Source organism: Kwoniella pini, chromosome 10 (assembly GCF_000512605.2).
Source record: "Kwoniella pini CBS 10737 chromosome 10, complete sequence".
Classification (NCBI taxonomy): Eukaryota; Fungi; Basidiomycota; class Tremellomycetes; order Tremellales; family Cryptococcaceae; genus Kwoniella; species Kwoniella pini.
This window is the reverse complement of record NC_091725.1, coordinates 1,113,598-1,126,003: the sequence shown is the minus strand read 5'-3', so window position 1 is coordinate 1,126,003 and position 12,406 is coordinate 1,113,598. Positions and strand designations below refer to the sequence as shown.

General features: G+C 43.4%; 4 protein-coding genes across 4 annotated transcripts; 1 reads left to right on the top strand and 3 right to left on the bottom strand.

Annotated features, from left to right (window-relative positions):
- Window positions 1–61: 61 nt before the first annotated feature.
- I206_107220 (uncharacterized protein) lies at window positions 62–1,261 on the bottom strand (the record flags this gene model as incomplete). Its single annotated transcript, XM_070203480.1, has 6 exons — window positions 62–185; window positions 245–321; window positions 384–447; window positions 504–673; window positions 797–1,092; window positions 1,159–1,261. 6 exons carry the CDS (start codon window positions 1,259–1,261, stop codon window positions 62–64), a joined length of 834 nt encoding a protein of 277 aa, XP_070059581.1.
- A 663-nt stretch (window positions 1,262–1,924) lies between these two features.
- Window positions 1,925–6,444, top strand: I206_107219 (uncharacterized protein; the record flags this gene model as incomplete). Its single annotated transcript, XM_019156959.1, has 4 exons — window positions 1,925–2,903; window positions 2,956–3,065; window positions 3,123–5,366; window positions 5,422–6,444. 4 exons carry the CDS (start codon window positions 1,925–1,927, stop codon window positions 6,442–6,444), a joined length of 4,356 nt encoding a protein of 1,451 aa, XP_019009677.1.
- A 478-nt stretch (window positions 6,445–6,922) lies between these two features.
- I206_107218 (uncharacterized protein) lies at window positions 6,923–8,478 on the bottom strand (the record flags this gene model as incomplete). Its single annotated transcript, XM_070203479.1, has 6 exons — window positions 6,923–6,997; window positions 7,075–7,110; window positions 7,180–7,254; window positions 7,360–7,427; window positions 7,547–7,629; window positions 7,742–8,478. The coding sequence occupies 6 exons, from the start codon at window positions 8,476–8,478 to the stop codon at window positions 6,923–6,925; spliced, it is 1,074 nt and encodes a 357-aa protein (XP_070059580.1).
- Window positions 8,479–9,051: 573 nt separating this feature from the next.
- Window positions 9,052–11,854, bottom strand: I206_107217 (uncharacterized protein; the record flags this gene model as incomplete). Its single annotated transcript, XM_070203478.1, has 17 exons — window positions 9,052–9,221; window positions 9,275–9,299; window positions 9,366–9,509; window positions 9,573–9,863; window positions 9,920–9,957; window positions 10,011–10,121; window positions 10,181–10,206; window positions 10,269–10,375; window positions 10,440–10,664; window positions 10,730–10,895; window positions 10,970–11,043; window positions 11,099–11,173; window positions 11,232–11,274; window positions 11,331–11,349; window positions 11,418–11,486; window positions 11,557–11,576; window positions 11,655–11,854. 17 exons carry the CDS (start codon window positions 11,852–11,854, stop codon window positions 9,052–9,054), a joined length of 1,803 nt encoding a protein of 600 aa, XP_070059579.1.
- Between the last annotated feature and the right edge of the window lie 552 nt (window positions 11,855–12,406).

Sequence of the window (12,406 nt, the reverse complement as noted above, 5' to 3'; positions counted from 1 at the left end):
TTTAGTTGTATACCTAATGCAAGGCAGTCCTATCCTGACAAAATACACTACTCATGCGAGTCTATTTCTTTTGATCTTTGTTCTCCTCCTTTGGTGGTGGGGGAGGGATCTTGAACTCTTCAGGTCGAGTATTCGGGTTTCCTGATCCAACTTGTTCCCATGGTGAGACACCATCGGCGAAGTTTCTATAGAGTAGTATTCATATAAGCTAATAACCCTGATATGACGATAAATTCCAGCTTACCGGAATGCCTGTGTCAATTGTAATGGTTCGTACACCACACGTTTCTTCTCTTCGTCATATCGTACTTCCGAATAACCCTAATAAACAATTTTCTTATCAACTCCACTCAGGTTATAATCAGATTTATGAGTTAACTCACAGTCAATGGGAAATCTTTTCTCAGAGGGTGACCCTCGAAACCGTAATCAGTCAAAATACGTCGTCTGAGCAGAAACATTAGCTTGATATATGGGCAGATTTGTGTTTTGAAAAAGCTCACAGATCAGGATGTCCGCTAAAGAATACACCGTACATATCCCAAACTTCTCTTTCGTACCAATTAGCTCCACTGAATATTCCAACAGCTGATGGCACAGGTGTGACTTCATCGGCGTAGGTCTTTACTCTGATTCGAGATTGATGAGCTACGGAGAGAAGGTGATAGACGACCTGGCAAAGTAATGGGTATTAGTAACTTTTCATTACCAAAACATGATCGAGCGTGATTGCGATGAAACTGTTGAGAGATAGGTTGAAAAAAGAAGAGAATATAGTTCTAAACCTCTTACTCACCTCAAATCTGTTAACTCTAGTAGGGAAATCCACAGCGGTAATATCCATAACCTGTTTATATTGACATTGTGAATGATCTCTTAAAAAGGTCAAAGTTGGTACGACGGCTGTAGGTGGGATGTATAATGTTAATTCATCTTTATAAACTGAGAATTGTTGAACGTATTTAGGTAAACATGTCAAGATGTATTGTCCATATTCATGTAAGGGTGAAGATAAAGAAGCTGATTTATCGGCTGGATTGATTCCTACTGGCTCACTGAATGGAGCTACTGAAGGTTGACCTGTTGGTGTGACTATGTATTCCAAGTTATATATCAGTTTTGTAGAGATACGATGTATTTTTGTTCAATTCAACATACCTTGTCTTATTACAGCCGCAGATCGGAATGATCGGGAAGCGATTGGTCGAATAGCCGTACGAGCTGATGCTCTCAGGCTTAGAAGGGAGGTACGAGCTGACATTGTAAGTTGTGAGTGCTACACAATGGGTAAAGCACAAAAAATAATTGATAGATATGTATATCAAAGCCAGTTATCGATCTTTTGAGATGTGATCAACTAGAATAACGAATCAACGTAGGTGAGATTACACACCACTACAATAAGAACGCCACATAGCGGTGATAACGGCGTTAATACCCTCCCATTATACAGAGTATGATTATAATCCGGTTATGGCATCACTTTCAAGATCACCTTAAACTGCTACTACTACTACTACTACCTTCACTTGATCACAGGAGGATATTATCATTAGAATAGGATATCATTGATATTAATATATATTACCTTCAGTAACAGCAGTAGCAATCTGACCACTAACAGCATTAATTTTATCATAATCAACGCGTTCGATCGGTTTCAACATTCATAAATTCGACATTTTTAACGCATATTGGCGCGATCAATTCAACAATAAATATCGATCCAACTGTTAGATCAACCTTTCGTTGAAATACAACTATCAAAGAGGATACGACTGCCGATTGCTCTACTTGTTCCACAAAACAATAATACTAGGCTAAAACGAAGAATAGGACAAATCTGCCTGATGTAAGCAAACAATCCTATTTAATCTTATTACGCTTTCAGCTCATCGCGTGACCAATCTCACAGGGCATCAAAATGAGTGAATCCCCCTTGAACAATACGAACAACAATCAAGAAATAAATAAGCCAGATGCAGTCATTCTGAACAACGGGACCATTTTGGTAGCTGCGAAAGACGAGGAAGGGGCCGAGGTCGAAAAGGACGAGATACCGATAGAGGATCAACCTAAAGGAGATTTGACAAAAATCATCAGCGCGAAGAAAGATGATCAGATTGCCCCTGCAGAAGCACCGGGTAGTGAAGATGAGGTCGATGGAGCTATCGGAGGGGATACGCCCGCTAGAGGGAGCTCGCCAACACCAGCTGAAGACGATCAACCCATTGAACCCGAATCTGTGAACGCAGATATCGCAACAGTTACCGATTTTCCTCCTACACCTACGATCGCCGAACCTACCCTATTCGATCCTCAACCTTCACAGGCAGACCCACTCGTTCGCGCGGCTACCCCATCTTCACGTACTTCTACTCCGCCATTAGGTTCTAGCGCTTTGACAAAGAAGAAATTCAGCTCGGTCAATGTGAATCAGAAATTCTTGAGTAAAGCTGGAAGTCCGGCGCCTACAGCTGGACCGACTAAGATATCTTCGGTAAATGGCCGTCAAACAGCCTCACCGGTCCCTATCGCATCATCTTCATCGCGTCTCCTATCAACCAAACTCACAACTGTACCATCGGCAAAATCGAGTGTTTCATCTAATCCGCCCACTTCAGCATCATCCTCACCCTGGGCCAAGCCTGTTGTTCCGCTGCCCGCGGACTCCTCTTCACCTCGAGCTCCTATACCCTCGGCAGCATCGACACCTACTATACATCAACCAGCACCTACCAGAGCGAGAGTTTTAGGCACGACCACTGCACCAGCAATGGGAGCTGGACTAGTTTCAGCAATGGTTCCGCCCAAACCTGCGTGGAAAGCTGTTTCTGGTGAATCAAGAAAACCTGGATTAGGAATATCGAGGGATTTCCCAACAGCTAAAGAGGTTGCCGAAGGTAAGTCAGTCGCCGAATGCGTAATTCGACTCAAGCTGATCTTGTTCTGCAGGCAAGAAAGCGGCGCAAACAGCTGCTCAGGCGCAAGCTGCTCACAATCAGGCAATCTTGCAGGAGTTAAATACTTTCACAACCTTGGATCCGGGTGCTCATCGGTGGGATGTGAGTACACTCGTCATGATATCGTCGAGGTTCCACTGATCTTACTCAATCTAACAGGAAGAAGACGAGGACGACGATGTGATTGACTTCGGCGACGGAATCGGAGAAAACCCTCATTATATGAATACGAGCATACACGACGCTCCTGAGAGTCATCCGGTTTCGAAGTCTGATCGATTTGCTGAAGATTTTGACCGAAGCTGGCCCAGACGACCTTTACCACCTGTCGAAAGCAATCACTTGGCCAATTTACCACAAAGACCTCGACCTGACGGAGACACCAATAGAGTTCTCTTCAATGCTAATTCGAATCGACTAGAAGCCCCTCGTCCGCCTCCGGCAGCTTCAATACAGCCTACTCGACTGATGTCCCGTCCGACAGACTCGAACGGTCGGCAACAACCTCCGCATCTTGCCAATGGTCGACCACTGCCACCTCATCTTGCTGGTGGTCAAACTGGAGATAGATCGCTGCCACCTCATATGTCTCAGCCACCGGCCGAGCCCCGTTCTCAACCTGGTGCGTCAGCCGCGGCCCCACCTACCAGATCAGCTTGGAACGTCCCGAGGGAGAATGATAGACACTTGCCTCCACATCCTGCCGATCGACAAGAGCTTTCTACCCAATCCAGTGCTTTCGCTCAATCGCGATCTCCGGAAAAACCAACTTCTCACCTTCCTCGTCGATCTTTCAGTCAAGCTGCTGGACCTCCTCATGTTGCGTCGGACTCGTCTTCCGGACAACCTATCACCTCCCCCACAGTCGGCATCGATGCCCAGACCGCAGAAATGCACACTGCTGCTGAAAAAGCAAAAGCACGTCGGTTAGCAGAAGAAGCAGAACGAGAGGCTGCGGCTGAGCGAGCACGGCGTAAGGCCAAGGAGTTAGAAGAACGCCTTCGAGGCTTGGCGAGTAATGTAGAATCGAAGACGTCACAACCTCAGTCATCGATGGCTGTCAAAGAGACGCCTCAAATCACTCTAGCGCAACGACCAAAACCTGCCACGCTTGAACAGAATACTCAGTCGCAACTGACACTGCCACCAAGACCTGACATAGGCGATAAGCAAATCGCGCCTTCCGGTCGAAGTACCGAGCCTTCCTGGAGAAATAAAGCCCAAGCCCCGCCCAACAATGAGGAGCAGACAGCAAATATACCCAGCTCCATTCTTTCACCACTTGATGTCCAATCTCGAACGAACAGACCTACAGCTGAGTCATTTTTTGAAGCTGAATTGACGCAACCGCCGAAGATGTTTATATCGTCATCTGCGGATCCTGTAGCGCCGAAAAAAGAAGCTGTATTCGACGATATGTTGGCAAGGATACAGGCTGCCATGGTTGAGGCTCGAAATACACCTATGCCGGCACAACCCATAATAGATAAATCGCCTCGGCAATCATCACGATCGCCAGAAGTCACCCCCGCTCAATCCCGCGCATCACAACCCGCTCAACAGAAACCCACATCTATCTTTGTTCAAGAATACTTTGATGTGACATATCCAGAACCACCGAAATCCCCGCCCCCAGCCTGGAGAACGTATACTATCAGATTACCAAAATCTCATCCTCCTCGTCCTTCTGTAGCTCGTGGCCGTCTACTCGCTGCAGAGAGCACACGACCGCCAATCTCGCACGCCTGGTTGATGAGCTTCAATCCTCCACTTGACGGCGTGAATTCAACTTCGTTATCACGATCAGAATTGCTGTTGCCACAACCCATATTACGCCGCTTCCAACGGTCAGAACCCGTTGTGAGCATATCTCCTAGACAGCTTGAACCTTTTGAGAAGAAGATAAAGAAGAAGCCATCGAATATCGATTCTAACCGAGTTGCCGCTGAAATCCCGAACGTATCGGCTGAAAGCCTACTTCCAGCTCCAACTACCCTCAAATCGCAGTCATTACGAAATCAACGAAATCGTGCAGACGATTGGCGTCAAACTGAATCTTCTAGCACAGCTGAGAAACCTCTATCCATGCCTACCGATGACCATGCAAGAATGGAAATTCCACCTCGAAAGACGAGATCACCAATCAAGTCTTCCGCTGCTGCCAAAGCTGAGCGAGAAGGTAGATTTGCTTTCGATGGAGTGACCATTGGTGTGCCTCTACCGGTAAAGGAAACAGCGGTGACAGTAACCGACAAGCCCGGTGTCAGATTCATGGTTTCTAGCGAACTCGAAGGTGATAGCTTGCTTGACGAGGTCAATAAGATGAGTTTGGAGACCCTTGATGAGGACGATAAAACGCAGCAGGGAGACATTGGAGAGTCGGCCAAAACATCAGGCTCGGAGGTGAGATGATTTGCTGTAATTCACTCAGATATCATTTGCTGACAAACGTGTATAGACACCTAAAACTCCCCCACTTCCACGACCAGCTTCTCCCAACACAGCCACATGGCCAAGTACATCCCTTTCGTACCCTGCGTCCCACTCACCAGCTCGAAGCTCTTCGCAGCACGATCACAGCGCTCTTAAATCGGTATGGCAGTCTCAGCAACCTTCTGCCAAACCCTCATCCGACCTCAATGCTGCTGCCCCTATCTATCCAAGCCTTAACGCACCTTCCTCCACTGACCCCACCAGTGCCCAGCCATTACCTGGTGTAGGGGGAATGAAGATGACTTTCTCCACGTCCCAAGGATTCTCTTCCCCTGGTGCCGCTGGTCCATCAGTCTCCACATCAAATCCTTTCAGCTCACTCCGACCTTCCCCCGCAACCCATTCTCCCTATGGCCAATTCACTTCCCCTAGCCCCGACAACCTCAATCAGCATATCGGCATGAACTATACATCCATGTCAAACCCTCAGAGAGCTGGTACCAACGGGTTCCAACAAGGTGTTTGGTCTCCTACCGCGTTCGGAACATCTATGGCTTCACCCGGATACGGTTACACAGCTGTTCCTACCAAATCGGCCATGTCGATTGACCAAAAACCACCAGTCACGATGGGCTACGGAGCCAAATCAACTGAAAACATGATGTATGCTGGATATCCTTCAACGACTGCCGCGTATTCACAACAACAGCAATACTCCTCTGCTCAAGGATACGGAACTGGAAGAGGAGTCAATCAATCCATGTATTACGGATATGGAGCTCCTGGACAACAGGTTGGAGCACGACCTGTCAATGCAGCACAACAAAGTAGATTCGTAAATTCTCAAGCCAATGGCACCGAATACTCTTCACCTCAACAACAGCATCAACAATATAACTTAGATCAAGGTGGATATTACGGTGGATTGCCAAATCAACAACAGCAACAAGTCATGTACGGTACCAATTCTTACGGTCATCAATCACATGGCTCGGTAGGACAAAATCAGATTTCAAGAGGGGTAGGCGCCACTAGAAAGATGTGGTAATCCCAACATTTCATCCTAAGACACATTGACGCGAAAACTGCACATAGCTCTAGTCCATCGTCACCCCTCAGACCAGTGATAAAACCTGACAGCGAATCACGGAGCTCATCAATAAAACCAGAGTATATACCGATCCTAGCACCCTCAACTTCTCACAAAATCAGTAATTAGGTGATTACTGACCAGCCGCATTTTCAGCGCCATTTTCCAATAAGATTTTGGCTAGAGAACATATTATATATGACATAATATGATGTATACATCACAATATAATAAAACGAGAACCCGGATGAATCATCGAGTCAGAGCAGTAGTGCCTTTTCGATTGGTCGGTATTGCACAAAGTACCACTTGGTCGATGCATTGGTATATATCTTACAAAATTGGTATAAACCACTGATGACTCCGCCGCCCTCGCTGTATACGAAATGTCCTGCCTACGAAGCTAATAAAAACATGTAGACCCGACACTAACGGACTAAGACTGATAATCCAGACAATTTGAGTGTGGGGGAAACACGTTTTTTCTGAATGGATCGCCCTCGAAGTTACCCTTAACAGATGAGCGAAAAACCGATCAGTTGAGCTCAAGCCGATAAAGCAATTGAATTCATATAAATCATGACTTACAGCTGGATCATACTCGCATGCTGTTTGAAATGAACGCTTGCGAAAGCAAGATCAAAAGTCAATTTGAAATTGAAAATTTCGGCAAGCAAATCTGATTGTACTCACGTCTCCAGTTGCTCCTTTACCTACCTTTGTATCAGAGCCACACATAGCAATCCAACATCCCACGTAAACAGAATCCTACAATGTTTGTTCATAAAAGCAATCAGCGATGCGAATGGATCATACAGCTTTTTTTTTCTCAAATATTCAAATGACAGGACAAATGACCACATGAAAACTCACTTTCCAAACAACTTGAGTGAGATGACCTGTGCGATCATCATATGTGGGATTATTGAAATCGAAGATTTCTATTAATATGAAACCAATCAGATAAGATAAATTACTTATCCCCTTTAATGATATTGTCGGGAAAACGAATCATATGCTCCAAATATAGATTAAGAATTCAAGTCAAAATGATACTCACGCGCTTCTTTATCTACCCAATCTCTAATGGCGCTATAAGGTGTACCAATTCCATCACCCCATTGTAAATTTTCTGCAACTTTACTAAAGAGCAGAAATAATCAGAAAAGTATTAGCTATTTCTTTGGTCTTTTCTTCAGGAAAAAATAAACAAATGAAAGAAAGAAAGCGAATTGAAATAATGATTAAAACTCACGTATGATTAGCATTACATAATTCAGCTTTTTCTTTTGCTGTAATAACTAAATCGGCTCTATATTGAAGTGATGGAACATTACCATAAATTTTTCTTCTATCATTATGTAAATCTATCCAAGATTTTTGAGCTTGTTTATCATATCCATTAGTTGGTAAAGCAGTTTCTGTTGTATATTGTTCTCTTGTAGGTGTATAAGTTTCTTGAATAGTTTTTGTAATTCCTTTACCTGTACTTATAGCTATAGCTCCTACAGTTGGAATAGCTTTTGTAGCTGTAAGTGTAGTTTTAACCGGTTTGTTTGTTTCTTGAACTTGTTGTTGACTTGTTGAAGCAGGTTTTTGTTCTTTTTCACCTTGTTTAATTGTCTTTATAACTGTAGAAGTAACATCAACTGTAACTACATTTGGTGAATTACCATCTTGATCTGCCACGATAGCACCGATGACTTCAGGAGGTTTGGAGTCATCTGCGCTTGTAGCAGAAGTTGCAGCGGAAGAAGAAGAAGAAGAAGAAGCGGTAACTGTTGTTGTCGACCAAACGTCAACGTAAACTACGTTGTCATCCTTACGAGCTGCTAGAGGTACGGAAGGAGGTACAGGCGATATATCCTGATTTCGATGTCGTCTATGTTGTACTTTACGTCTTTCAAGTGGTGAATGATGAGGTTTGGCAGAAATCAGTTCACAAGAAAGGAGCAGAGACAGTAAAGCGAAAGAAGAAGAGATGGCCAGCATCTCGTATAACCGAATGATAAGAAATTCGTATCGTGTTCAAACAAAGTTGATCTACTAAAGAGCGTGTTGTGTAGATCAAACAAGATATACTGTCAGATAGACATGAAGCAGTTAAAACCCTTTGTTATTTTGACCTAATTATCTGTGTTGGGATAATTCAAGCGTTTTTGATCTTGTTTATTAGCTCATTGAGAATATTCAATTTCTTTTTAAAGAGATTCATAATTGATCTATAATCGGGCTTGCTAAATGAATGGGAAAACCCAAAGAGATTAGATTGGATGGGCATATTGGCGGTTTATACCTTTCCTTTGACCATGATTGACTATTTAAAGGGTCAATCAAAGGTAATCATATTAGGGCTAAATGATAGATCGACCATTGCTCTTGATCATGTTTCATATAATATGGATAAAGGATGGACATATATTCGTGATTATAAAGATAAAATGCATCAACATACGATTTTGCTAATGGTGGAAAAAGTCCTTTCATGAGTATATTATCCAATGATCAGATCGTCAAGTCCATCCCTGATAATTTGGGCCTACCCGCCAAAGTACCTTGACATCCTTAGGGGTCAAGGTCCTTATCATTATTGTTTTGAGCATCCCCCTTAATGTTCATCGGATAAGATTGTTGTTGGAAATCCAGATTCGCCTCTCGAAATCTTTTCGCTTCTTCTCCGATGTCCTTCAAATTTAGATTGTCCATCAACAACGTGGCGATCAAACATGATATAGCTGATCAGTTCATCAGTAGCTGATTTGCCTCGGACACCTTTGATATAACTCACAAAATGCTAAAGCCAGCCAAAAGACCTAAAGGATTACCAGATGATCAGCAAGATGAAGCAGCGGTGGACTGCTTGATAAGGCGATACTCACTTTTGTTAATGATGAGGAGTAGACATCCAAGACTGGATTCAGGTCACCAGAAGGTCCTTGAGTCCAAATCGCTTTCGGTCCAGCAGTAATGGAAGTCACCAAAGACTTGCTGAGATTGGGTAGACCGTTAAGTCCGGATCGAAGCTGAAGAACACACGTTTCTTAGCGATTACTTAATGAATTGTTGTAGAATCAAAGAGGATTTACCTTATTGTTGAAGATGTTAGTACCGACTGACATACTGATTATTCGTCCAATGAAACCCCAAAAGTTAAATACGTTCGTAACGTGTGGGATTAAGTGTGGCTCCTTCAGGAACTTTGCTTGAACGAGAACTACCATGACATTCATGACTAAACCCAAGCCTACTCCACCAATTATCATAAAACCGACAACCATCGCCACTGAGGTGTCTTTCTTCAGCATAGTTTGTAGTCCTGAAGAAATAGCAAGTAGGCATGAGCCAATGATCATGGGATATTTCGCTTGACCAGTTCTCTGAACAATTGTCTCAGCAAAGTTCGGTGATTGCATGAGGCTAAAAGTCTACTCACTTCTCCAAGCTTGCCGCTAAATACAAGGAATGGTCCCACTAAAGTGGCAAGCGATCAGTCTGCGACCCTAACCCATCTGAATATAACGCACTGGTCAATTGCAAAGCCAATAGTAATACTCCCGCCCTTGTCGCCGAGTTGTCCTTGATAGCTTCAAAATACAATGGCAAGTAATACAGGTACACAACCACAACCCCATATCCTACAGAAAATGTCAATTATTTTGTATACATCGCAGAAGACAAAAGTAATCAAACTCACCCAGGAAAGCGACCCACGTAACAGCCCTTAGAATTTTATAAGTCTTCGAGCATTGCGTGATGTATGAATAAGTATCAGATTTACTCACGCGAAATGTTTGTTCTTGAATAGAGTAAGAGGTATCATAGCTCTTGAACCCATCATGTAACTCCAGCTCATCAGACCCAAAAAGAGTGCTAAAGCCAGGGACAAAGTCTGAAGCCCGCTTCAGTACACTGTTGACTGTTGACTGTTATATAGGGCTGAACTTAAGACTCACCACGACCACGCTCACATCATTCCAGGCATGAGTAATTCCACCATATTGTAAACCAACACCTAAGCAAGTCACAAAACCTAATGTGATTACCGCACTGATCCAGTCTAGCCGAATCAATTTCATCAAGATAGATCGATTGTCTGGTCGACCATCAAATGGTGGTAGTTTAGGAATTGAAGGAAGAGTAAGTAAAAGTAAAATTCCGGTCAATCCGCCAATTGGAAGCTGATGATGAATGTTTCGATTTAGTAAAGTAAAATAAAGGGCGAAGCAATATCAAGTGGATTCACCGAAAAATAAAAACACCATCTCCAGCCTGATGGGCCCATATCCGTGAATGCTCCACCAACTAAAGGGCCCATCACTGAAGCAACAATGAATGAGACGCCAAATAATCCGAATAGACTAGGACGTTTCTCAAAAGGGATAATCTCGCCTCCAATCAGGTACGTGGCACTGGACGTTGTGCGATCAGCATCACTTTCATTGAAATATCGATAAACAGTATTGAAAGTATTAGATTCACTCACTTCCACATTCCGGCTCCACCTAAACCAGCTATGGCTCGACCGATAATCAGCATGAACATTGAGTTGGCTGCGCCCTGTATTGGATTTCAACTTCAGCGCCCAATAAGCTTGTTTGAATACTCAGCTCACGCAGATCGCTGTGCCCGCCTCAAAAACAGCTAATGAAAGAAGATAGGTCCATCTAGGCGAGGCAATCGTCATGATCTATTGTCCTCCAGTATCAGCTTGAATTCTTAGTCGGTGACCAGTGGAGACAGCTTACCTGGCTGAATATGAGGATGCAACCAGCACAAGGAATGAAGAAGCTATAAGTCGTGTTTGTCAGCATATATATCAGGACTGAGGATATTCAGGTATTTACGCGGTATTGAGCCATTCGACTATACGTGTAACATTGTTATTCAACTTCCTCAACCTTCGGCGCAATCCTAGTATGATAATCACTCACCTTGATCTAACGATTCAAATCTCGTAACTATTTGCGGAACAGCGACAGTGATAATGAATTGGTCAAGACCTACGAACAAATCGAAAAGGAATATCAGCTTTCCATAGTGTTCCCAGATGCAAAGCATTAGTGAACAAACCAAAAATCATGACATTTAAGCTGTACAACATCATGGTGTAATTTTTGAGTATCAGCAAAATCTACTTATTTCAAGAGACGATCTGACGTGAATCTCACCATAAAGCGAAGAAACAAATACTGAATTTCTTACTTTCGTAAAAACTATAATCTTCAACGTTGGATTGTCCTTTCATCAAGATTTCAACACCATTATTTGTCCCACCTTCGTTGGTACTCGAGTCAACAATTCTCGTTCTTGAACCGAAAGAAGTTGGAGATATCTCATTGGGTTCTACTTCAAGCTGATTTGAAGACATTTGACTTGATGGTTATAGCCTGTATAGCTACGTACAAAAGGGTACAGATGGGATTGATATGCTATAATTGGAGTTCAGATGCCTATGGTATAGCTTGAACAATTTATAACACGCTATAAGCAGTATGGGGTGAAAGTTTTGTCCACTTTAGTGCGGGTGAGAATTTGTCCGCAACGAAATATGAGATCAAGTTAAGCAGATAGATCGAGACTTTGGCTAAAAGGAGGAAGTTCAATCGAAGGGAGGGCCCTTTAGAAGAACATATTTATAGACACTACTGTCACACGGGCATCGGCGTCTCCTTGTACAGTATGCACGCAGTTCACCGTAGTGCTAAGTGTCAATTCGCAAGCCTTGGCTCCATTTGTTTCGTGATCCAATCGCATTATCTGGTTTGTTAAGTTGATTGTCCTCAATTCTGGTGGTTTTCAATCTAAAGGTGGGACTTTACAACCCTCCTTTCATAATTTTATTCTCAAGTAGAACGCCCGTCCGGATAAGTCGGAATAGGGTATATGAGTAGTAGTTCCCTTTCTTTCCAGTAGCGTAAAG